Source organism: Solanum pennellii, chromosome 7 (assembly GCF_001406875.1).
Source record: "Solanum pennellii chromosome 7, SPENNV200".
NCBI classification, from domain to species: Eukaryota; Viridiplantae; Streptophyta; class Magnoliopsida; order Solanales; family Solanaceae; genus Solanum; species Solanum pennellii.
The window spans coordinates 3,122,297-3,148,441 of NC_028643.1; the positions used below are offsets into that span (position 1 = coordinate 3,122,297).

General features: G+C 29.2%; 4 protein-coding genes across 4 annotated transcripts; 1 reads left to right on the top strand and 3 right to left on the bottom strand.

Moving 5' to 3' along the window:
* The first annotated feature begins 428 nt into the window (after positions 1-428).
* On the top strand, positions 429-2,380 carry LOC107025375 (blue copper protein-like). Its single transcript, XM_015226165.2, has 3 exons — positions 429-737; positions 1,216-1,647; positions 1,969-2,380. Exons 1-3 carry the CDS (start codon positions 551-553, stop codon positions 2,346-2,348), a joined length of 999 nt encoding a protein of 332 aa, XP_015081651.1. The 5' UTR covers positions 429-550; the 3' UTR covers positions 2,349-2,380.
* A 710-nt stretch (positions 2,381-3,090) lies between these two features.
* On the bottom strand, positions 3,091-5,252 carry LOC107025448 (umecyanin-like). The gene is made up of 2 exons (XM_015226235.2): positions 4,929-5,252; positions 3,091-3,621 (listed from the first exon to the last, which is right to left on the bottom strand). Exons 1-2 carry the CDS (start codon positions 5,134-5,136, stop codon positions 3,254-3,256), a joined length of 576 nt encoding a protein of 191 aa, XP_015081721.1. The 5' UTR covers positions 5,137-5,252; the 3' UTR covers positions 3,091-3,253.
* Positions 5,253-8,636: 3,384 nt separating this feature from the next.
* Positions 8,637-10,203, bottom strand: LOC107024575 (cucumber peeling cupredoxin-like). Its single transcript, XM_015225564.2, has 2 exons — positions 9,895-10,203; positions 8,637-9,301 (listed from the first exon to the last, which is right to left on the bottom strand). The coding sequence occupies exons 1-2, from the start codon at positions 10,073-10,075 to the stop codon at positions 8,790-8,792; spliced, it is 693 nt and encodes a 230-aa protein (XP_015081050.1). The 5' UTR covers positions 10,076-10,203; the 3' UTR covers positions 8,637-8,789.
* Positions 10,204-13,757: 3,554 nt separating this feature from the next.
* On the bottom strand, positions 13,758-18,830 carry LOC107024175 (glucan endo-1,3-beta-glucosidase 11-like). Its single transcript, XM_015225088.2, has 3 exons — positions 18,421-18,830; positions 16,536-17,575; positions 13,758-14,122 (listed from the first exon to the last, which is right to left on the bottom strand). The coding sequence occupies exons 1-3, from the start codon at positions 18,473-18,475 to the stop codon at positions 14,045-14,047; spliced, it is 1,173 nt and encodes a 390-aa protein (XP_015080574.1). The 5' UTR covers positions 18,476-18,830; the 3' UTR covers positions 13,758-14,044.
* Positions 18,831-26,145: the final 7,315 nt, after the last annotated feature.

Below are 26,145 nucleotides of genomic sequence, written 5' to 3' on the forward strand. Positions count from 1 at the left end.
AAAGTGTCACAATTCCTATTTGAGAAATATGAATACACCAATAATAAAAATTATGATTTAAAGCAAACAAGGTCCAAAAACCAAAAAAAAAAAACTCTGAGGAAGTACGTTTTTACGCTTGGAGCTTATGCCCTAAATTCTAGGACTTATGCCCTATGAATCTACGTCTTCAATCTGTGCCTTAAAACATTTTAATATACTCCGTCCCAAAACTCGCCCCACAAAACGTCTTTGAAAACACTGATTCAAACTTAAACATTTTTCAGTAGCAACATTAATTAATTAACTATAGTATATTATTGTTCTCCTCATTTAATCAATTTTATCCTAAGTTTGAACAAGTCACCCCCTTACCAAATCCAAAAAAAAAGGAAAAGGGAAAAGAAAAATAGAACTCTTTAATGTGCCTCTATAAATAAAAACTTCATTGCCACCACAATACATCAACACAACTCAACTCAACTCTTTTTCTACTCTATCAAAGAGAGAAACACAAACAAAAAATAAAAGATAGGGGTGACTTGATCTTAGAGAACATATATAGTGCAAAATGGCAAGAAAATTGAGTACTTTAGTTGTTTTTGGTGCAATTTTATTTGCTTTAATACAACATGTTTCAATGGCACAACAAACTCATGTTGTTGGTGATACTTTGGCTTGGACCGTTCCTAATGGTGGCGCCGCCTCTTATTCCACCTGGGCCGTCGGGAAAACCTTTGTTGTCGGTGACATTCTAGGTTAGTATTCTACTCTATTCCTCTCAATTTATCTGATGTAGTTTGACTTGACACTGAATTTAAGAAATAAAAGCACTTCTAAATTGTATAACTATAAATCATTTTATACTAAATATTAAAAAATGTTATTCTTTTTAGAACAAGCAAAAAAGAAAACGAGTCATATAAATTAGGACAGAGAAAATACTATTTAATGAATTTTAATATATGATATCATGTTAGTTACTATATTTTAATTGGTCATCTTACCCTGATTTATATTCAACATTACAAATTCTCCCATCTTAAAAAGTTATAACACCTTTTGCTTTTTTATTATCACCTAGATTCCTTCAACAATTGTATTGTTTTTATTCAATTAATAATCATGTCAAATTCGCGATCTAGAGTCGGTGAATTTAGAATAAATATATATATTAAAGAATCATAATCAATAATGTTTATGGTTTTTTAATGTTATAATTTTTTTTTGATGTAGTATTTAACTTTAGAAGTGGATCACATAGTGTGGCTGAAGTATCGAAAGGGGCTTTTGATTCATGCAATACTTCAAGCCCAATTTCAATTTCAACAAATGGCCCAACAAATATTACATTAAGCTCTGTTGGATCACATTACTATCTTTGTACATTTCCAAGCCATTGTACATTGGGCCAGAAATTGGCTATCAACGTCTCCGGCTCCGCCTCTCCCGCTCCTCAGCCAGCCCCCGCCACTCCACCCACCGCCACCCCGGTGATGGCTCCAGCCCCATCCGTGTCGGTCGCTCCGGCAACGGCACCTTCACTGACTAGTGTAGCCCAAACTTATATTGTTGGAGATAACTTGGGCTGGAGTGTTCCTACTAGTGGCCCAAATTCTTATCAAAGATGGGCTAATAACAAATCATTCAAAGTTGGAGACACTCTTGGTAAGTACTAAAACTCAACTGGAAAAATTAAATAAATTAGTACATTTTAATAAATAATTACTGATTTTAGCAATACTTTTTATTTATTACCATTTATAACAATACTATGTCAAATCTGCAATATGAATTAAAAGTGATAAGTGAAAAAAAAGATATTATTGCTATAAATGGTAAATATTTTTTTATTTTTGTATATTTATGTAAGTTTACTCTATTATTATCGTTTACGATTTTTATCAGGTTATCAATTATGACAGAAATCGACTCATCGTGATACATGATTGCTCGATTTATAATTCTATTTATTTTTTTTAAATGTAGTTTTCAATTTTGTGAATGGGACACATAATGTTGCAATGGTTAGCCAGGCATCTTATGACTCATGTAACACAACTTCTCCAATAAACACAATTAGCAATGGTCCAGCCAGAATTAGACTCACAAATTCTGGTGAACATTACTATATGTGTACATTCCCTAGACATTGTTCATTAGGTCAAAAACTAGCCATCAATGTCACCGGTTCGGACGTGACCGCCCCCACGCCTTCCACCGCGGCTACACCATCCAGCCCCACCGTGCCATCGAGCGATTCGCCGGTCAATTCACCACCAGCACCAAGTGCCTCAGCTCCATCTTTGGTTCTTGCAACTTTGCCACTCACTTTCTTGTCATTTGCCTTAGTTAGGTTGTTGAATTAGAGAGTAATACTATAGTATTTAATTTTATAGTTTTTGTAATGATTCTTTTTTCTTTTTATTTTTTTGTATCGTTGTATCATTTTTACTAATAAAGCTAAATTTATTGTATTTAAATGACAAATCTAATATCAATCTATAGGTGAAACTTCATGATATTATTGTGATCAATCTTCGTATGTAAAGCCTGAAACTCGATAAGAATGACTATTTTTTAAAAAATAAAAATTAAATAATAACGTTGAAAAATGGTTAGTAAATGTTATTTCTACTCTACTTTCCTTTCTTTTTCCAATCACTCGATGTACGTAACATATTCTTTTTCTTTCTAAAATATAATTATAATAATATCAACAACCCACCCAATTGAACAAAGTTAGTCCAAAATAGATGTTTCAATTTTTATTTTATTTTAATTACAAGAACCACTACAACAAAAACTTTTAGCGACTTTAAATATTGATACTAATAAAGAGCGTTAAAGTCTTTACCTGCACTAATTAAGTGTCATTCGAACCAATGTCGATAAAGGCTTTAGGGACATATACAAAAAGTATCAATTATCGCTAAAAATAATTAATTACCGCTAATAATCATTGTGAACATGACAATCAAAAAAATAATTATATATATATATGCTCATGTTGTTAGATTTTATGACCGGTTAATAGTTTGTTTTCCCAAGCTTTATTTTTAAATTATTTATTATAAAAAATAAGGTGTAAGAAGTGGAAAATAGTGGATATAAGAAGAGGTTTAAAAGTGGTATAACCGTATAAATATATTTTCATCAAACACATCAATCGTTTATTGTCAGATTCAACACTTCAACCCGACACATAACTGTTTATTTATAAAACTAACTTCAAACGCACTTAAAAAAAAAAGTAATTTCCAATATCAAAACACTAAGCCAAAAGTGTTAGTGCCCATATGGGCACTAACATGACAAATGAAGCAACAACCCTAGTCGACACGGATCCCGTTGGAGACGGAGGAGGAGGTGGAGGAGACGATGTCTCACCACCGGGTGATGACGGAGATGAACCGGGAGTAGGGCTCCCGGACGGGGATCCGGTCAACGTGACGTTGACCGTTAATTTTTGGCCTTGGTTGCAATGGATAGTACAAATGAAATAATAATCCCCAGTAGTACTAAGTGTGAATTTTGCTGGACCATTTGTTTCATTATCTATTGGATTTGCAGCATTGCAACTATCAAATGCATTTTTATTTACCCTAGTTGCTGTGTGTACTCCACTATTGAAATTGAACTCTGCATAAAATTTTAGAAGTGTACATATTAAAAAATGACACAAGTAATAAAAAAAATCACAAAGTCAAACAATTAATATAACGAAAAAAAGGATAAATATACCTTCGACTTTATGGTTTAGAATCGATATATTCCTTATTAAAAAAATGGCTCACATATAGGGGCAGATCTACGTGGGTGTCAGGGGGTTAAGAAAAAACATGACAAGTAAAATAGATCAGAGAAAACAAGTACTTATTCTTTTTAGGTTTTAATATTATTAATAATAGAAAAAATTGGCTCGAAATGTGTCACGAATGACAGTGACATAAACGAGTTAATTTTTTAACAAATAGTGTAAATAAGTCATTTTAATAGTTTGATGACGTATTTGAACCATTAATTAATAAAATGTCCACTAAGGATAAAAACAAAAACTATTAATTAGAATTTTTTGCTTGCGTGTGTGATATGTGTCAAACATAATTAATCATTAGTGTAATTTGATTCAGTATAACTGATAATTCATTGTTAAATATAAATATATTTTTAAAAAAATTACTTGTGATTAGATCTAAATAACTTGCTTGTGTGTGAGATTCATTAACTCAAGTTGTAATAGGAAAGTGATGAGAAAATTTTTAGTTGCAATAATCTGATTTTAATTGTGTGAAATGAAGCTTAATTAAAAATTAATTATAGTGTCAGATACTTTTCAAATTTAATACCAAAACATCATATTCAGATGATGCCAAACGATGACTATGAACTTGTTTGTCCGCATTCGTGGATTGAGCGTTGATGATGAGATTAAACTCTATTGGAATCTTGTTTTCTGAAATCTTGTGATATTTTTATAGGAGGTTGAGATATATTTATGATAATTATATTTAAAAAGTGTTATGTTCGATAAAATTTTATAATGATTTTTGTAAAGAGATTGAAAGATTGTTATAGTTATATCTGAAAAAAAGCAATAACACTAATTTTCTATTGTTTTCTTTTCCTATTTCTTAAAATATCATGTTTGTAATTTTATTTTATGTTTTTTTTAAAAAAAAAAAACACGACATGAAGTAATTTCAAAAAATAAAGAGAATTTTTGAGACATTTTTAAAAATTAGGATATAATTAATTAATTATTTTCACTTGTACATACATATGGAAAGAGATTAATATGATTTAAAAAATTAGTATTAAACTAAAATTAATGAATAAGTACAAATAATTTAGTCCAACTATCCTTTTATTCAATATTTTTTTAAAAAAATATATTGAAAAAAACATGACAAGTAAAATGAATCGCAGAAAGTAATATATATACTCACCTAAAATGTCCCCAACAACAAAAGTATGTTGATTAGCCCAATTGGAATAAGTAACAACACCATTAGGAGGTGTTTGCCAACCAAGATTATCACCAACTATATATGTTCTTCCTAATGAAATTTCAACAACACAACCAAACAACAAACACACTAACAATAATAATTTGGCACATGATGAACCAAATTTTGTAGCCAAAATAATTTCCATATCAATCTAAGTTTTTTATATGTTCTCAATGGATTTGGTCACCCCTTGTGTTTAATTTAATTTGTATCTTGTAGTAGTTTAGATTAGTGGTGTGTTTTTGTTGAATAAATAGGGAAGAAGCCAAAGGTAATACCTATTGGAGTAGTTGAGAATTTTTGCTTTATAAATTTAAAAGTCAAACTTGGATTATGGTAAGGTACTCTCCCTCCGTTTCATATTAGTTGTCTTGTTTTAATTCTCGAAAAGCATCAGAATGTTATATGATTTTTGATTAATATTTTTAAAAAAAATTGCAATTCATGATACTTATAGGTATAATTTTTAAATATAAGATGTTAAAGCTGATCTAGTCTAATTAACTTCAAATTGAGTAGTTATAAAAATAGAAACATGACAGTTAATTTGAGACGAAATAACTTAAACTTTTCCTGTCAATTGAGATAATCATGCATTTAGCATAATTAGTCAATGGTTTGAGGATTAAAAATGTTTCTCGGATCATGCCGGTCCTAGAAAATGTTATAATACTTAGTTTATTATTTTGGTTTGGATTCTTTGGTTAGGTAAAATTTTAAGTATAAAATTTTGGTTTGGATTCTTTGGTTAGGTAAAATTTTAAGTATAAAGTAAAGGAATTTCAATAGTTAAAGGAATAAATTACTTTCTATTTCGATATTTTCTTTGAATTAAAATAATTTTGGGGTTTTTAGATGCATCGCTCTTTCACTCAATACATTGCAAATAATATATAAGTTATGTATCATACGTATATAACTATAAAGCAGATTCATACTAATTTAGGTTTGAAATAATTGAGGTTATGCATCAACAATAATAAGTACAAATTCATTATATACAAATAAATTGTAATGTATCTGATAGAGGTAAAGTGATTTGGGTTATGCATCAACAATAACGTACATTTGTACCATATACATTGTACACAAACAAAGCAGTAACGTATTTGATAGAGCTGAAGTAATGTATCTAGATGCTAAGAGAGAGAAGGAAAAAGAAATTTTTTGTAATTAATTTAAATGATAAAAAATTATAAATATTATCTAATCTTAAATGGTATAATTACTTAATTTATCCAAATTTTAATACAAGATCGATGATCTACTATTCATTCTCTTATTTATAATTTCTAGGGTGATTATTGATTTAGTATGTAATAATATTAATTTAATTATTGTTAAATGCTTTTATAAATATAATATTAACGCTGAAAAAATTTTCACGATTGTAGTGATTATTCCCTTTCTCCTTTTTAATTTATATATAGCGACTGTTAATTCAGTATGCAATTTAAATCTATTGTGATATTTTTGTGATCATACAATTAATGAGAAGCAAAATAATTAGTATCAAGCTATAAGTTATTTCAAAAATGAAAATATATCACTTTTATTAGATTAAAAAACAACATTAACTATAATAATTTATTCGGGCTTTTTCAATATTATAAGTCATTTAGTAAAATGTAATATATATAATTATGATGATTAACAAAGACAGTGATGACAATGGTTTTGGTTTATAATTATGGTGAATGATAATGATAGTTAATGATAGCGATTAATAATTATAGTGAATGATAATGATAGTTAATGATGACTGATAATATATAGTGATAATTGTTTGAACGATTGTTATAATGCCGATGGCTATAGTAATTAATAATAATAAAAATATAAATAGTGACGAGGACAATTGATTATAGTGGTGTAGTTGAATAAATTGCTTCGTCATGATATTTTAAAATTTTATTATAAATCTTAATTATTTAAACGTTCCTAAAGTACACATAAAAATGATTTGTAAAAATAAAATAGACACACTTAATGATTGAATTTTGAATGAATAATATTAAATTTAAAAAAATAAACACACTTAATAACTGATCAAATCTAAATAATTAAAGTTCAAACTTAATAAACATATTAAGAAGTTATCATAAAATTAATGTATATTTTCATTAGTGCATAGAATTCTGAATGAGCAAGATTCAAATAAAAAAATAAAATAAAATAAACACACTTATTAAGTAATTAAATCTAAATAATTAAAAGTTAGACTTAAAAGAAATATTTGAAAGTTATCATAAAAAAATAATGGATATTGCATTAGTGCATACACTTATACACAAATATAACAACTAGTTAACAATTACCTTTAGTTCTTTATGAGTTTGGTAAATGTCTTTATCAAAATACAAAGTTATCTTATTTATCAAAATGCATATAACCATTAATCCTTAATTACTCACTTAATAATTTAATTTAATACCTCTTGTAATTAATACTATTAAAATAAAAATCAACAATCATTAAAGAAAGTTGGTAGCAATTGCTCAAACAAAAAGTCAATCATGCATAGTGGAAAATTCAAGCAAAACTAATTGCATAAATCCTAAAGAAAAACTAAAAAGAAGGTAAGTTAAAGATTTGATGAGATGCATATGACTTTTTTTAATTTTTGGAATAATTTCTTAAATGTATTGATATGCTATAAATATAATAAGCATTAGTGTAATTAATTTGATTTACTATAAAATAAATAAAATTATTTATAATTACATTGAAATAACTTGTTTGTGTGTGAGATTCATTAAATCAAGTTGTAATAGGAAAGTAATGAGAAAATTTTAAAATTTAATGAATCATGATAATAATCTGACTATAATTGTGTAAAATCAATTTTTATAAGAAAAGTAATTATAATGTTATATATTTACCAAATTTTATACCAAAAAATATACTTACCAAATTTTATACCAAAAAATATACTTGCCAAATTTTATACCAAAAAATATACTTACCAAATTTTATACCAAAAAATATACTTACCAAATTTTATACCAAAAAATATACTTACCAAACCAAAAAATTCTCTATAAATCCTAGCCATTTTTTTTAACATTGTAGAAAATCATCAAATACATGTTTCTATTAAAATAATTTTTGTTATCATTATAATGAAGAAATTCATATACAAGTTTATCCCATCAAAGAAGAAGAATAACAAGTATGGCATAGATCCAAAGAACTCATGGAAGATCAAGAAGTTTGTCAAGTATATATGTGGAACACGCCTCTAAGATATTGGATATTGAATTATTGGATGTTACTGAAGAGAACAATCCTAAAAAAAAATATAGAAGCGCTTACTTTGTTTGTGAGGATTTGTTCGAAAATCGTGGATTGAGCATTGGTGATGAGATTGAACTTTATTGGGATACTGATTTGCAGAATTTTAAATTTAGGTTAACTTTAAGAGATAATCTTGTTTTGTGAAATCTTGTGATGTTTATTCTAGAAGGATGAAATATATTTTATTATAATTATATTTAAAAAGTGTCAATTTCCATGAAATTTTGGGATAGATTTTTGTATTGAGATTGAAAGATTGTTATAATGATATCTAAAGAGAGCAATATTGTTTTTTTTTTCCTTAGATTTTCATGTTTCTCATTCATTTTAGTTATGGAAGAATTGTAATTGGTACATAAATAAAGATACTTTTATTAAAACTCACACAATCATTAGTTACTCAAATCAATGAACAATATTTCAAAGTATACAATGGCCATGTCCTATAATGATACAAACTCATATGTAAAAAAGTTATACAAACACTCAAGTGACTAAAATCTAGCACATAATACTAATAGCAATGGACATAAACATGATCAAGGCATGTACAAAAGCGCTTCGCGAGGCAGAGCTTGGAGCCGGTGGAGGAACTAGACCATCGCCTGGTGACGTTGGTGAAGGAGTAGTAGGCTCCGGTGTCACTGGTCCAGGTGGTGGTGCAGACACTGGTGAATCTCCTGCACCACCACTTGGACTAGGAGACGGTCCAGATGGACCGTCTGATGGTGATAGACTTGGCGTTGGGGTTGGTGCACGGGTAGGGTTCGGGACAGGGGATGGGGCAGGGGTAGGACTAGTAGTAGAAGATGTTGCAACATTGATAGCTAGTTTTTGGCCAGCATTACAATGTTGGCCAAAAGTACAAATAAAATACTCACTACCTGTGGAATTTAGAGTAATATTGGCTGGTCCAACAGTAATAAGACTAATGGGATTTGTGGAACTACAAGAATCATATGCACTCTTTGTTACTTTGGCTACATCATGTGCTCCACTTGCAAAGTTGAACACTACAAAATTCAAATTGAAAAAAATTAGGGTTGACTATACGAATCTTCACTGTTCATATCGCTATATTTAAAGCTAAGACATTACAGTCCTATATCAACAAAATAATTATTAAACTAAAAGACAACCCCACCACACCACAACAATAAATGTACTTCAATTCAAAGCAAGTTCAGGTCGACTATATGAATCTTCAGATATCATGACTTTTCTCAAAGAAGTTGCACAACATTTAGATATTGCTTTTGAAATCAAAATTTACTTTGTTTTTCTTCTTCTTTCTACAAGTTTTTAGATGATTTGATGAAAAGCAAATAAGTCATCTATATGTTAACAAATTAACTATCATGGTACCTAAACTTTCAATAACGATAACTATGCCTCAATTCCGAACAGTTAGGGTCGTTTATTCAATCTTTGAACCAGAAAAGAAAAATATAAAGTTGACGGTAATTCTTCAAATTCGGTTGTTAGTTCATGTTACCTACCTTTCAAACAACACGAGATTCTGCATCTACTTAATTCGAGATAAAGATTCAAATCATCCTTACCATGTATAAGAGAAAAGGTATTGAATACGTAACAATATACATACCTAAAGTATCACCAACTCTGAAGGTACGTCCTGAAGCCCAATTTGCATAAGTTGTAGGTCCACTTGAGGGAATTGTCCAGCCAGTAGTATCACCAACTATATGATCAACCGCTACTATATTCCCCGGCAACGCCGCCAAAATAGTCATCAAGACTAGTGCAATATTCATCTTTGTAACCATATCTTTTTTGTGTGTGTTTTCAGGTAGCCCCAAATTGGATTTTTTTCTTCCTATAATTAACTTTCCTCTTTTATATGTATGTGTTGTACAAAAAGTTGCAAAGTTTCAATTTGAATATTTTGTTATAATACAAGGTTGTATTTATAGATTTATTTAGTCTATGGAAGTATCTAGGATGTTTCAATTGAATATGCTTATGAATTTTGACTAAGTCAAATAAAAAAAAATATTATGAGCACAATTAGGAGTGATGGAATTTAGAAAAATTATTAATTGGAAGTTGAACTACTCCTTAATTGGATGTTGGAATAGTTCAAAAATTTCTGCCAAATTCTCAACTTCTTAGAAATTAATATAATAGCTTTTTTAATATTTATGGGTTTAGTCTATCTGCACCAATTAGTCAAAATGAAAAAAAAAATATTCACATGTCATGTTTACACATACCATCATCACACATGTTTTTATTAAGATGTAGTTTGGTTAGTAAAATAACAATAATAATCTCGCGATAAAATGTGAGATTATACGTTATGTACTTATGAGAATTAAATTGTTTTAAGATTATTTTACTTCACTATTTATATTTAAATGATAGAATTAACTCTCATCAAATACAAAGCTAAATGGGAGTTCGAGGGTTTGGATGATTTTTGTAGTTTTTTTGTAGATTTTGTGTTTGTGTTAAAAAGAATTAAATAAATATATATATATATATATATATTAACTTGTAAACCTCTTAACAACTGATTGGCGGTTGACGACTTAATGGTAAAAAAGGGGATGTGAAAATGTTTTTCATACTAAAGTTGTGTCCTAATTGTGACTCCACCTCTTCCGTTCTAAATGAAGTTTGAGAATGAGAAAATATTTTCCTCTTCATAAATGAAGCTTAAAAATGATAATAAAACATATATCAATCTTACTTTTATCTTTACGAGATTAAAAGACGATTTCTCAAATTTGACACAAAAATAATGAGTCCATTTAATCGAAATGGAATGGTCAAGCTCAAACGTCAACTTCAAGACACTTGGCATGATACTAGTTTAACTTGATTGACGTCTTTGTTCTTCTTTGCTTTTTTAAAAGAAAAAAAAATAATTCCTTTTATCTTATTTTATGCTATGGATGTGTTCGGTAAGTAGAAAAATGAAAAATAAAATAATATACACATTATGTTGAGTTAGTATTTCAAAGACATTTACATGTAATATAGGTAAATATTATGATTTGAAATCAAGACTCGTCTCCCGACTCAACCAAGACTTAGAACCCTCGACATGACACTGACCTAAGATCCGACCCCAATGTTGACAGGAACCTGAGATTGAGATTGAGCTAGAGATCCCAACCCCGAGACCCAACCCCCAACTTGACCCTGATTCCCACCTCGAGACCCAGCCTTAACCCCCAACCCCGACATCGATACTTGACCCTAATTAACCTTGAGATTTGACCCCACGACAAACTCAAGACTCAACTCAGACTCGACCTCGAGATTCGAGACCCAACCTCGACTCGACCTAAGAACCCTTTTAGTAGCCCTATCCCCCGAAAAACTTTGAGACATGACCTTGACTCCAATTCCAAGACCCAACCCCGATCCAAGACACGACCCTGAGACCCGACCTTGACACCAACCTGTAACTTGGTTGAGTCTTGGTTCGGTAAGTCTCAATCGAGTGATAATGGTTTATGGTCGAGCTGGAGTCGAGTCTAGATTGGTCCCAGGATGGGGCAGAACTCAGCTTGAGTGAGCCAGGTCAAGTCTTGAGTTGATCAAGGGTGGGGGTAGGGTGCATTATAAGGTGTTAGATTGAGGATCTAGAGGTCGGATCGTTTGGCAAGATTAGGTGAGGATGGTGTGGTAGAAAGAGGTTTTAGTATGTTAGTCATTTTCTATAAATTGATAGAAATAAATTCGTATGAAAAATACTTTTCAAATTATTTAAATCAACTGAATATGAAAAAATTGGAAGCGGACACACCCTCTACTTTTAAGAGATGGACGGAGTCAATTGAGTAGAGAAAACAGTTACTTGAAAATTTAAATAATTTTCACAATATAAATTATGACAATTTAGTTAAAGCCAATTCAACTACTTTACCAATCAAACATGGCTTGGTGGCACCTTTGTGTATTTTACACCAAAAACTTTTGACCTATTTTAGTTGCATCTTTTCACACCTAATAATGAAAGAGACTTAATCAAAGGGGGCATCTTAATATCTTATCATATCTTTGAAAAAAACAACTTTTTGAACCACTAAAAGAGCAACATGAAGTATTCCAATTCATTACATCAATTACCATGTTGGAAGTTGTCTCCAATGCTATTAGAAATTGTTTAATTTTGTTTCGTTGTACTGTCGATTTAAAATATTAATGAATTTTATGTATTAAAAATATACTTTGAGAAAGATTCATATTTATTCCTCATTTTGCTTGTAAGGAGTTTTGATTAAACATGACGTATTCGGGAGAATAAAGTTGTTCATATTAGAGAAAATTTGATGATTTTTATAGGCCAATGAATGCCCTTTTACAACATTCGAAAGGTGGGGGAAAATTCAGAAGAATAAAATAAAAGAATCAAAGATATTATATATAAAATAAAAGAACAATAAATACTGCTAAATGATCATTATTTTCTTAGTGAAACTTCTCATTTGAAAATATCATTTTCACAAATATTTTGATTAAATCATTGAGAAAAGAAAAAACAATAATATTTTAGAACGAAAACAAAATTATGAAGTTTTCTTGGTATTTCAGTCAGAAACTATTTAATTTTCACCATGAGTTATCCTAGTGAGATGGTTCGGTGAAAAATAGGTAGAAAAATAACACAACATTTTTATTGATCATTAGGATCCACCTTTGTTTCTACTTTCTAGCAGTGAAACAGAATAACATAATAAACCTCTCGTATGCAAATAAAACATTATATATTTCTCTTTATTCACTTTTACTTATCTGTTATAGTAAATTTTTACTTTTATTCAATTTTCTAGTTATGTAGTTCAAAATTCTTGACCTATAGAATAGTTCTAAATAACAATTTATTTTAATTTGTTTATTGGTTCTCAATTTGTAGTTTTAACAAGTAATTGACTTATCAATTGAGAGTTTTTAATGATCATGCACAAATTAGTCAATATTTTTGTCTGATTAAGAAGAAAATTAATGAAAGTACCTTCCTAAATTGATATTTACTCATTTAATTTTGAACAAAAGAAATAACAAGAGTTTTAAGTCAACTTCCTATTTAAATAGGATCCACATTAGTAAAAAAAAACATTTTTTTCTAAAAAAATTTAAATCGAAATTTGGCTTTCAAATGAAGTTTCAAATTAGTAAATGCTACCAAAGGAAGTGGCGATGTCATACGCAAAAAGCAAGAGACTCATAAAATAACAGAGGCAAATAGAACTTTTATACGTTTTCATTAATCTATGAATAGGACAACGGAGTCAAACTCAATCACATTCTCTTAGTATAAAGCAGAGTAGGACCGTTGGTCTGATCTAACTACCTGTCCAACCGACCTAGCGTATGTTTCTGAATCAACACACTAACAATGTATAGATTCTTTACCCCATCAAGTTAAGTTGACCTAAAACAACATGTAATTTTTCATATCGTGTCTGATATGGTACTTAAATTGATCTGATGGTGTAAAAGTTCTATAAACCGTCAATGCATATAACAACGTAAAATCTACATAAGAATACTAAGAACCAGCAAGACTAAGACAAGATAAACCAAGAAAGAACTTATTTCATATATACTGATAGTGCATTGCTGAAAAATTCAAAAACAATCAGCAATCTCCATGGTCGACTAGCGATGAAGATCTAAGAGACTGCATTTCCTAATGTTTGTTGATGTAGCAGTTTCTGAAACTAGGAAATACGAGACGCTAATCTGGTAATTCGTATAAGATGAGAGATCAAAAAATGTTGTCATAACCTCGACAGAAGAATCGATATTGAAGTTGTGATTGCTGTCGCTGACAAATAGTACCCTTGAGCTTGCATTCCCTGAAACATTTGTATGCATGTAAAATGTGTAAGTCCACAATGATATGTGACATAAAAAAAACTGCAGAAGAGGACATTAAAATGCAGAAATCTGCTATGGTTGTTTCATATTCTTTGTTAACTAGTATAGCTAAGAATGTGCTCGGGAATCCGTTATCAAGCTTCAGAAAAAATGAAAGGGTATCTTAACAAGAATGAGATATCTTCTACTACAATAACATAATATACGGTATAATCCCACAAGTGAGGCCTAAGGAGGGTGGCGTGTATGCAGCCTTACCCCTACATTGTGAAGGTAGAGAGGTTGTTTGCATAGCATACTAAGATTCATCAAAAGAAAAAGAATGGCAGTTACCAACATAGATGGAATGAACATTACAGTTTAGAATGAAAAGTTCCCTACATTATAGATTGGTCTCAAACAACTCAAATACCGAGACAAATCTAATCTACTATGAAGTAACAACCCCATATATGAATAGAAGGAGCAGGAACAAGTCGACAAACAAAAACTATCTTTCATAAAAAACATAAATCTTCATAGTAATAACTTGTTTGTCAATGAGCTACAGTAGCAAATCGAAGGGTTTGCTAGAAACTCAATAGATGCATGTTCCATAAAGTAAATTTTAGTGCTGCAACAAATTCTACAACTGCAGGGGTAAAGCTACTCCAAGTACACAAATCAACTCATGACCTCATCAAAGTGAAAGCCCCAAACAAAGGAGCAAGAGGGAGAAATGATGGGGGAGGAAGAAAAACTAGCTTCCTCCAAAATGATTAAGGACTGGAGCAATCCAAAATGAAAAAGGAGTAAAGTTGAGTAATCATTGGTAAGATAGCTACTGCAAAAGCTTCTCAAATACATCAGATGTGATAAGAGTGCCCATTCATCAACTGGATTCAACAACTGTAGAGCAGGGAGAGGACACGTGACAAGTTGACACAAACTCATTTGACTTGTTTGTTGGAATGACAAAACACTTATGAGGGATGTGTCCTAACAAAAGAAAGCAGCAGATCAATCATACTTCTGCTTCCACGGCAAATCTATTAACCTATCTCTTCATAAAGTACATTAATGACTATTTTTCAACAAGTTCACCACAGACTAAGTTCTTCATGTCAGCTTATCAGCACCTCTATAATGCTCCAAAATGAGAAAACAAAACCTAGTAAATCTTTCTGGAAGTTCCATTTAAATCACCATGCCTAATTTCCTTAAACTTGAGTATTCTTTTAAACTATATTAAAGTTCTTTTTTTTCTTTCAAGCTGTTGATCCACTCAATAAGTGTTTACCCAACTCAGGCACCAACAGTCTCGGAGACACCAAGAACAGCATGATATCCATGCTGAAAATGATCATAATACATCACTTATCAAAACCAGATCTGAAAAGACAATTTAAACCATAAGCTTTAAAGTGATGAACTTTACAAACTTACTTGCCTTCTCCTCTTCTTTCCTTTTCTTTTTTTCCGTATGCTCATTTCCTTTTTCTATAAAAGTTCTAAGTAGCAGAACAAGAAGCTTTTGAAGTACTCAGTAACAGAATAGAAGTCTAGTTTTAGCCAATGGATCTAACCCCTTTCACCCCCCTCGTAAACTCTGGTACATACCCTCAATCTCTTTCCAGTCCTCCTCCTGTCAATAGATTTAGGAAAGGCATCTTGTTCTTTACTGTAAGAAAAAATGGGCTTCCAGCAGTAGGAAAAGCATATCCAATGCTATGAGTATGTTGAAACACATTGAAATACAAGGACTCATTCTATAAGCATGTTAAAACACCTTGAAAAAGTATCTGCTCGTATACATTTCAAAATTGAATGAAACATTTTTCACAAGTCTGAACTCTTAAAATATGCATTAATAAAGATTACTCTATTTTTAATGAACCGGGTGATCATATTATTGATTGAATTGCTTTCCCACAGAGGCATAATCAAGGCACTAAGATAAAACCCATGAAGCTCCAAAAAACATTGATTTTCTTAGTCTTCCTTAGTTCCTTTACCATTTTGCAAAGGAGCAGGATAAAGTATAAAAATAACTCCATCTACACTTCCAATATTAGCAAGAATGCAATTCAACTCAATACATTCATGTAGAGGTTTCCAGCATATTTATGACATGCAACACATTGAACCCGTGCATGTTTTCTATGCTTGAACATGAGATTAGATTTCCAGTATAAGGGACCAACTAACGTGTCTTCTTTCCATTTATATTCTAAGTAAGTTAAGATCACATTTTTCTAAACTATGGGTGCTACAAAGATGATCCAAAACTATATGAAAACATTATGCTCACAACAATTCGATCATTATCTAGAACATGAAGGATGACTAACGCACAGAGAAAAGTCGAGCAAATGGAAGAAACTTTTTCATGAGGACAAAAGAGACTCATACCTTCAAAGACAAAAGCGAAGATGCAGCTGAAATATCTTGCAACCCAGAGAAGCCGACATCATAAGATATACTACCATCAGCTTTGAAGAGTCCAAAGTTCTTCTCTGATGATTGACCTGGCTTTTGATACTCATTGAAGAGTGCAAAAATATATGCCTTCAACATTTTTTTCGGCCTCAATGGAGTTCCTTTCCTCTTGGCGAGCCTTTTACGCAGATTATAATTATATGTTCTAGCATTACTTGGGGTGGCAGCAGGTTCATTCTCATCCCCATCAGAGGCCCAGCCTGTTTCAGTAACTATGACTTCCATTTTCCTGAAACCAGCATCCTCTAGAGCTGCATATGCTGCATCAATCTGAGCATCGAGCAAGTTATCATAATGTAGATGAGTTTTATTGTCAACAATGCCTTCATTTGGCTGAAAAAGAGCATAATTTATGTCTATTTTATCGGAGTTGTACGTGTAAGCCAAAAATGGATAAGCATTTAGACAGAACGGAGATCCAATTTTCGAGAAGAACTCTAAAAGTGGCTTCATCAACTGAGCAACACCATCTTTAAATACACAATAAGAAGGAGGGAATGAATCAGCAAAAACAGCCTGCGAGTGTGCAGTCGATATCTGAACAACATCACTTATCCCAAGCTTTTTTGTTGCATTGTATACATTCTTTACAGCATTCAGAAGGGCTACCTCCAGTTCATTGTCACTACCCCCCAAAACTTCATTTCCAACAGCGATGCCAACAATGCGGGTATCAGGAAGGAATGCCTTCACATTATCTTTTACCCAAGTTAGAGCATGATCTGCATTAGCACTCATTTCTTTTACAAACCCATTCGGAAGTCCAACCACTAGCTCAAGCCCTGTTCCTTTAAACGCATTAAGTACACTAGGCTCTGCATCATAAATTCTAACATTCTTAATCTTTGCTGCCCGAAGAAGTTTAACCACTTTATCAGGTGAAGGGATATTATCTGCAATTCTTCCGTAATTAATTCCATACGTTCCTGTGAACGCTCTTGCAGTCTGTTGAGCTGAAACAAGAAGGTGAAAAAAGTGCATTTAGTCCAAAGAAATTCCACAAGAAATGTTAACAATCCAAAGCGTCTGAGAAAGAATGCAGATATAAAAGTTGCAACTACTTCTGTTAACTCGAGTCTAATTATACATTTCGACCAGCCTATCAAGCCACAAGAATCGACTTTACATGATAAGCAGTCTACCAAATTAAATTTAACATAAACTTGCAGGAAACTTCTCCAGTCAGTTTCTAATGGAATCACAATAAATACATCAAACAACAATTTGCCTATTCATCAGTTATACAGCTTAATAACCTTACACTACTGAAGTATAAAAATAAGGCTGCTATACCAATCCATTCTCATAAGCAAAGAAAAAGGCTACAACCAAATTCCACTGCAGCAAGATCAAACAGAAAATAGCTAAGTACACATACACAAAACACAATAAGAAGATCCAGGTTTCATTGTCCACTATGTTAATCTTCTAGCTATTACGACAACAACACACCTAGTGTAATCTCTGGGGTCTGAGGAGGATAGAGTGTACACAGACTTCACCGCAACCTCATAGAGAGGAAATTTTTAGTTACTACTAAATTTTGAAATCATAAATCACACATGAACATGTAATACTACAGCATATTGATCAAATCTGCAAACCATTTACTTGATTCCCAATCAGCAGCTCAAAAAAATAAACTTTATGAAAGAAAAAACAATAACAAAGTTCCAAGATTCAAAAAAGGAAAGAAAGAAACAACCCCATCATTCACAATCCAAAATACATGAAAAACAACAACAACCCCATCAAACAAAACAAAAGAATTGAACAAAAAATGAAAATTAAACTATACCATTAGGATTAAAGATCACCAATAACATAAAAAGGAATCTAACAAGAATCTTCATCACTACACAACTTCAAAACGACGTCGTCCCTCCCTTTTCCTCTTCCAAAACTCAAAAGCTCACTCCTTTAGCTTCATCAGCCACCACCCAATACACCCCTTTTTCACACAACCAATCACTTTTTCACAAAAATCCCACAATCATAAAACTCTAAATTTTCAAGATTCTTGAAAAAAAAAATTCTCTCTATAAAGTAAAAAAAAAAATTGCATATATGATACTACTAGTGTTGTTTTCTTGAGTGGTGGTTTCCGGTGAGTTTTTGGCTGTGAAAATTATTTTCAGACAAAAGTCTAATTATAGTCTAAAGTTTTGAATTTTATGTATTGGATTTTGAATTTTCTTATAAAAACTTTGGAAACTGTGAAAAAATATTCTCATTTGCCAAACAGGGACTTACTGTGACTATGTTTTAGTCACGCGCTTTATAGTCTGTGTTCAGCACGAAAAATTGGAAATGAAGGATATTTTTATAACTTTTTTCTTTTTTTATTTATTTGAGTGAAGAATTTATTTTTTACTAAAATATCAAAATTGCTTGGAATAAAGAACTGAGTTTTTTTATAAAAAAAAAAAAAATTAATATTTTATGCAGTAGAAATAAATTGTTTTAATAAGTTTAAAAAGTATTTTTTTTTCTTTTTTAAGAAAATCTTTGATCGAGCATGAATGGTTGCTTTAATATTAATAAATTATTTTTATAATTAATTAGCTAAAGATGAATTATGATTCTTCAAAAAGTTTGTTTGTTTGTTTTGAAAAATAATTGTATTAAAAAAGGTACTTTTTGAATAAATAATTTTTGAATGTTTGACATTTATAAGTTTTGGACGGGTGAAATTTAATTTTTTTAATATATCGAGATTATAATTAAAATTTTAGTTGATTATTAATTAATTAATTGAATTTTTTTACTTTATTAATAAGGATTTGATTCTCATTTTCTTATCCCAAGCTACAATTTTTCTTTTGAAAAAACCACAATCAAGTTTTAATAATTAGGTAATAATTTTTATTCTTTTTTATTTTTACCTAAATACAAATATGTGGCATGTACATGCAAAATGTTAAATAATGATGAAATTATGGAGCTAATTATTTTATTAGGTTGTTACCTTATGATTATGTTCAAATTATCAAAATTTATAAATCATGGCTTGTGCAAAAGCTTTATGCTGAGTTGTCAAATATAAAATGCTCAAAAATTAAAAAAAGAATTGGAAATCTATTTTGTAATAGAAAATATCACTAAAAAGCATATATTCCAATATCGATATTTTTAATGGAGTACTTTCAAACAAAACTTTTTCATAATAATAATGAAAATGTATCAATGACTCCGATCCCTCAAACTTATTAGTAAATTTTAACAATACGATATGAAATATATATAAATTGTGATGAAATTATTAATTATATATCTAAATTATGTGAGAGTTTCATAACCCCTACCCCATACACATATAAAATTTTATTTGTTCATAGTATATATTATTTTCATTAATTATTTAATAAAAAAATAAGTTGATTGAGCATCTGAATACATGATAAATATTTTTAATTTATTTTTTGAAGAAAAAACAGTTGCTCGTGTTAACAAACAATCATTGCAAGATAAGTGAATCACTTATTAAATTATATACATTATTATCAATCAAAATGTGATTCTTTGATTTATCAAAATTAATGTATATAATTAAAAATTTAACATATTTAAAGTGATTAACTTATTTATATTTGCCTAGGTAATAGGCACACTAAAAGACTTAAATTTTTGAAGTAAAGCATATTCAATAAAAATAATTATTATATATTCAAATATGCAATAAAATATATTATAATTAAATATTTTAAAAAATTACTAAATAAAATTACAAAAATAATTTTATTGAAGTAAAAAGGGAAGCGCGTGGGGCCATTTGAGTTAGTACAACGTCATTCATCTTTTTTGCGTTACAAATATCCAATGGAAAATCACAATTAATGGAATCTTTATTTTATTTTTTTCTCATAAAAATAAAATGAAGGGGGGAAAAAAGACTTTGGTTTAACAGTTTAATTTTATTTTATGACAAAAAAAAAAGTAGTTTTATTTTCTTTGAAATTAATTTTCAATATTATGTCTAGTTCTAGCGATATATAATAGCATAGGTTTGGAATTAAAAGGGCCACATTTTGAAAGAATATATAATTTCTTTCTAGTCGTGCTATAATACATGACTTTCAATTATTATTTTCACCATTCATTGCATAATTTGGATAAATACCTCTATTCCCTTCTAGTCGCTCTTCGATAGTTAATCAACGACTTTAAATTTAAGCGCCAAGCTAAAGATATCCTCAATCGAAAATGTTTAGTTTCTTTTCGCTCGTATAGTTACGTATAAATAATTATGAAATAAGTATTAGAATAATTAAAAAAAAACAAATGAAGTTGGAAGCACTATAAAAGAAAATGAAATGTCAAAATCATATTATTAATTAATTAAAATATATGTGTGCCTTTCTAGTCTTGGTCTACCATAGTCCATGTCATTTAAGCCTAATAAGGACTTGGATCGACATAAAATTATGTCATTTTACTTAATATTTAAATCCATTTGACATGATATTTATTCTCTTCTTGTCATGGACACTTTACCTAATCAATGGCTTAACTTTCTTTTCTAGTGAAGACTAAATATTGCATTTTTACTTGAAATCGTATAGCGTGAGGTATACGTTCAAAACATATAATATATGATATCAGTTTAAATCATGATAAATATAATTTAAGCCAGTTATTTCTCGATAGGATAATTGGATTAACCTCCACAAGGATGTTGAATTCCCCTAATAAGAGATGGATTGATAAAAGATGATTCAAATACAATATACAGATTTTTATGCTGACAAAATTAGTTCATAACTACATGTTTAGGGAGTCTCTTTAATTATAAGGCCTTCAAAGTACTAATTTAAGAATGAAATCAGTATGATAACTTGAATGAAAATAGAAATAAGACAATTATGTAGAGAGTACATTAATATTTCCTCTGTCCACTTTTGTCGTAGTTTTTATTTTTAGAGTCAAATTATAAAAAATTTAATTAATATGTTACTCCCTCCGTTCGGTATTGTCTGTCATGGTTTCTATTTTTAGAGTCAAACTATAAAAACTTTGACTAACATTTTAAGATAAATTTTTTCATCATATTAATATGCAAAAAATTGTAATTTATAGTACTTTTCATATAGTTTTAGAATATCTAATTTTTTTGTTTAAAATATCGAACTAATGTGATCTAATTTACCTTTGAAAATTAGTCAAATTAACTTTCGATAAGCGCAACATGACAAACAATTCCGGACGGAGGGAGTATAATATATTTTTCATCATATTGATATGCAAAAAATTGCAATATGTAGTACTTTTCGTATATTTTTTTGAATATTTAAATTTTTTGTTTAAGATATTAAATTAATATAATCTAATTTAATTTTGAAATACGCAAATTAATTTTCGAAAAACGCATATCAATAAATAAAAGTAGACGGAGAGAGCAATTTTATTATTATTTTTTTTGTGTAGATTTGAATTAGGAATAACTTCCATGTATTGATTAGTTGATGAAGACCTTATCATTATAGTATTAAAAATTTTAAAAATAAAACATATTTCCCTTACCTAAAACATTGTCTTCCAAGTGTTGTTTTCTAAAGATCAACTTTCTAAATATATAAAATAAAATAAAATAAAAAATTCTATTGTTTATTGAATGATCATATATAGTTGTTCTTTTTTATAAAAAAAAAGAAAAAAAAAGCAAACATTGCTTAGCTCAATAAACATCCAGGACAAAGCATTGAACTTTTCAAAAAGTCTTCAATAAAAAAAAAGAATTATAATTGAATCTTTAACCTTTTTCTTTTGAAGAAATTTCATGATCCAATGTTACTATGTATTAAAAAGTTGAATGTTTTGAAGAATATACAATAATTTAAATAAGCTTTTTCTTTCACCTTAAGTGGCATCAAATATTTGAAAAGTTAAATTACATTATTTTTGTTGATATGCATTTCCACTTATTTCACATAAAAAGGGTGTGTTTAGTATGAAACAGAAGCACTTTCGCATTAATTAGTTAAAATATTTCGAAAAAATAAGTTTTTGAAATAGAAAAAACAAGTTTGATAAGTGTTCGTGATCTCCTTTCTGCCTCCGCTACCATTCGACCCCCACCCCCCCAAAAAAAAATTCCTCCAAACCCCCTTTTTCATGTCATTTTGTTTTCTTTTTATTCTTCACTAGGTTTATGTGTGTTTGTGTGTGTACTTTGGGGTACTAATGCAAGTATGATAACATTGGAATTGTTATGTTAAAAAGTGATATCAACACTCTCTACTTTGTTGTGGGATATAAGTCATCACCTTTTAAAAAGAATGAAAATAAAATAAAATGTGTAGTTTGCTTTTTTTCACTTTTGTGTTGGCTTGGTCTACTTTGGTATTAAGGTAAACAAATATACTTGAAAGATGTTTGAACATGATTTGATTGAAATTTATTTTATTTCTTTAGAAAAGGTAGTATGTGAAGTTGAAGTCCAAGAAAGTAGTGTTTAGACATGAAAGTAAGATTAAGATTTAATAGTGAGCACTTTTAAAAATATTTCAAGTTTGAAATAGAAATAACTGATCAATCGAATAAGCTAATAATTATTTAAAATAATCTCCAATATTAGTTTGATTTTTTAAAAAAAATCTATGAATGGAGATTTTAAAGGCCAGAAGTTTTACTAACAAAGATTGTAATGGAGTGGTAAAGAAAAAATATCGAGTTTGAGTTTTACTAGAAATGAAATCACTGAGTGATTTATCTTTAATATGATACTTTTCAATCTGAACTTAAATTTAATCTCGATGCGAATATCAAATATGATTTTTAACATAAATATCAAACATCGAATATGACAAAAAATATAGCATATAATAGGGATTCCAATCCCTTTTTCTCATTACCAACAACTTTCATTCATGTAATGGAATCTACTTTTTTACATCTATCCTTGGTTGGAATACAATATGTTGACATCAACCTTAGAATTATAATAAAGTTGAAAGAGACCATTTTATAGTATACTCATCTTTTAAGAAACAAAAAAATTCATTGATATTTTGTAAGAACACAGTAATTTTGCATTTATTTTCATGATTGTTGCATCTGTTTAAGTAATTGTTATAATTAGAGAAAAGGAAGTTGTTCCGAATTTTCAAAAAGATACTTTAACTTTGTGGGTGTCTAATTACTCCATTGAACAATTTCACAATAGTATGTGTATACCATTTTTCAGCCAATACCACTGGTACAAAAATATTTGTAAGTCACGCACTAATAATCACTTAACACATGTTAAAAGTAATTTTTAATTATTTTTATTTAATTTATATGATAGGAGTTTAATTAGGATACATATTCTTTTTCAAAATAATGACATTTTTGACATTTTAACTAATATTTTTAAAATAGTAAATTTTCTACTAATTAAATTATTGATTTTGACTAATTTACTAATTTTTCCATGATAAAATAAATAAATAAATGGGCCTTTGGCCCAATTACATTACAATACAAAAACTGAAATCTAGGAGGGTGTTTGACCCATTTCTGCCCTTATATACAGCGTATACAATTAATGCATATTGATGTATATTCACGCATATGAAAGCTTCAACATTTGCATTTTTTAACAACTAACTTAATTATAAATAATTAATTTAAATACAAAATAATTAATTCAAAATTAAAACTATATTTCAAACTAAAATTAAATTAATAAAAATGTATATATTAATCTAGAAATCTTTTGATATGATTTTCAAATATTTATAAAATATAATAATTACATATATAATTATATTAAATATATTTATTATTCAAAATACTGTAAAAAATCGACTGAAGTTACTTAAAATAACTTTGAAACCTATTTGAATTTTATAAAACTAATCATTCTAAATCGTTTGAAAATTAAAAAATTCAGAAATTAATTATTGTCGGAGAGGGTCAAGATTGGGTGTCAACAATAAAAATATGCTCACCAAAATTTTATTTATCTAGAATATTTATATTAACCCAACCATATTCACACCATTTTTTGGTATTGAAATAAATTATTTACCATGAAAATTGCAGTCTTATACAAATTAATATTATTTTTTATTCTAAAAAGGGTACTACTTTATTTTTCACCATATCTATGTATTTAAATGATGAAAACATCTTTCAGCTCATAATTTAATTTACAATTTGTAGTAATTTTATAATAAAATAATCATATGCTATATCTTGATGCACAACCATTACTATAGTTTCTATTATGCCTCTACCCTTTCAACATCCATTATAATATTATTGGACTCGATTTATTCACCATGACATACAATTATTATTACTATTTTGTTTCTCCATAAATGGCATTCAAGAACCTAAAAATATATATTACAATTTTAAAATTAAAAAGAAAAAGCATCACTATAGAGAAAATATGTGATAAAATAGAATAACAGTCATAGTTGATTCAACATTATTTGCAACAACAAATACGATATTTATTATGATAAATAAATATGATAGTTGTTGAACCATATGCAACAATTGCATTTGTTTCCGTAGTTGCTTTATGTGTTTCGAATTCATTAAGAGTGTATTTTTTTCATTTTACAACCACTTAACAAATTCATTAGAAGTGTATTTAAGAATTTTTACAAAGATTACAATTCACCACTACTCTTCTACTTCCACAACCATTATTTCTACTACAATCATTACCACCGCCAATCTTCACCATCCTTAGCCTAACCACAATCACTACTACCATCAAAATCAATCATTATCACCATTTGTCATCATCACAAACGATCACTGGTTACATCTGCTAATCAATATCGATAATTACTATCACTAGTCGATATAATATATTGTTAATCATCATTAGTTATTAGTATTATTCCACTATAAATTATCAACCGTAACCATTAATAATTACGAATAATCGTTATTGGCAATCACTACTCCATAAGATATATCCACAGTTAACATCATCAATTAATACCATTCCAAACCGATATTAATATTATTCCACTACTAATTATCAGTCGCCGCTATTAATAACAATGATAATCACTATACCATAAAATAGTATGCACAATTAACACCATCCCAAATTGATTAACATAATAACCTTTTTTAAAAATTTTTCACCTCCATGACAAAGACGAATCCGTATTCATGACACTCAAACCCAAAACCTCTAATAATACTTATCATTCATTATTTTAAAATATTTTATTATTATATTATTTTAAATAAAAATAAATTTGATACTTCAAATATATCGAAAGCAAACAATTTTAACGATTATAATAGTTAATCTTAACATTCAAATAAATTTTCGATTTAGACTTTCGTATTTTAATTCAAATCTTAATATTTTCAGATGTACATTAGTTTTTTGTTTTATTACTAGTCAAATAAAATAAACCTCAAAGACTAAAACCCTACTCCCCTTCATACTCTCAAGTTCAATTTTGCAGTTGGTCAGTGCTGTAGAATTTACAAATAGTTCCATCTAGGGCTTGGATTAACACTACTGCAGCTAAGCTCAGTTCAGTTGAAGCCCTTTGGAGCGAAT

Bases quoted from the DNA above. Each gene is read 5' to 3' on its own strand.
- LOC107025375 (XM_015226165.2), top strand. From the start codon at position 551: ATGGCAAGAAAATTGAGTACTTTAGTTGTTTTTGGTGCAATTTTATTT. The intron at 738-1,215 runs GTTAGTATTCTA...TTTTTGATGTAG, and splicing joins TGTTGTCGGTGACATTCTAG to TATTTAACTTTAGAAGTGGA. The intron at 1,648-1,968 runs GTAAGTACTAAA...TTTTAAATGTAG, and splicing joins CAAAGTTGGAGACACTCTTG to TTTTCAATTTTGTGAATGGG.
- LOC107025448 (XM_015226235.2), bottom strand. From the start codon at position 5,136: ATGGAAATTATTTTGGCTACAAAATTTGGTTCATCATGTGCCAAATTA. The intron at 3,622-4,928 runs GTGAGTATATAT...AATTTTATGCAG, and splicing joins TGTTGTTGGGGACATTTTAG to AGTTCAATTTCAATAGTGGA.
- LOC107024575 (XM_015225564.2), bottom strand. From the start codon at position 10,075: ATGGTTACAAAGATGAATATTGCACTAGTCTTGATGACTATTTTGGCG. The intron at 9,302-9,894 runs GTATGTATATTG...TGAATTTTGTAG, and splicing joins CAGAGTTGGTGATACTTTAG to TGTTCAACTTTGCAAGTGGA.
- LOC107024175 (XM_015225088.2), bottom strand. From the start codon at position 18,475: ATGAAGATTCTTGTTAGATTCCTTTTTATGTTATTGGTGATCTTTAAT. The intron at 17,576-18,420 runs GTATAGTTTAAT...TTCTTGTTTCAG, and splicing joins GGTGATCTTTAATCCTAATG to CTCAACAGACTGCAAGAGCG. The intron at 14,123-16,535 runs GTATGAGTCTCT...CAAATGTTTCAG, and splicing joins CTTCGCTTTTGTCTTTGAAG to GGAATGCAAGCTCAAGGGTA.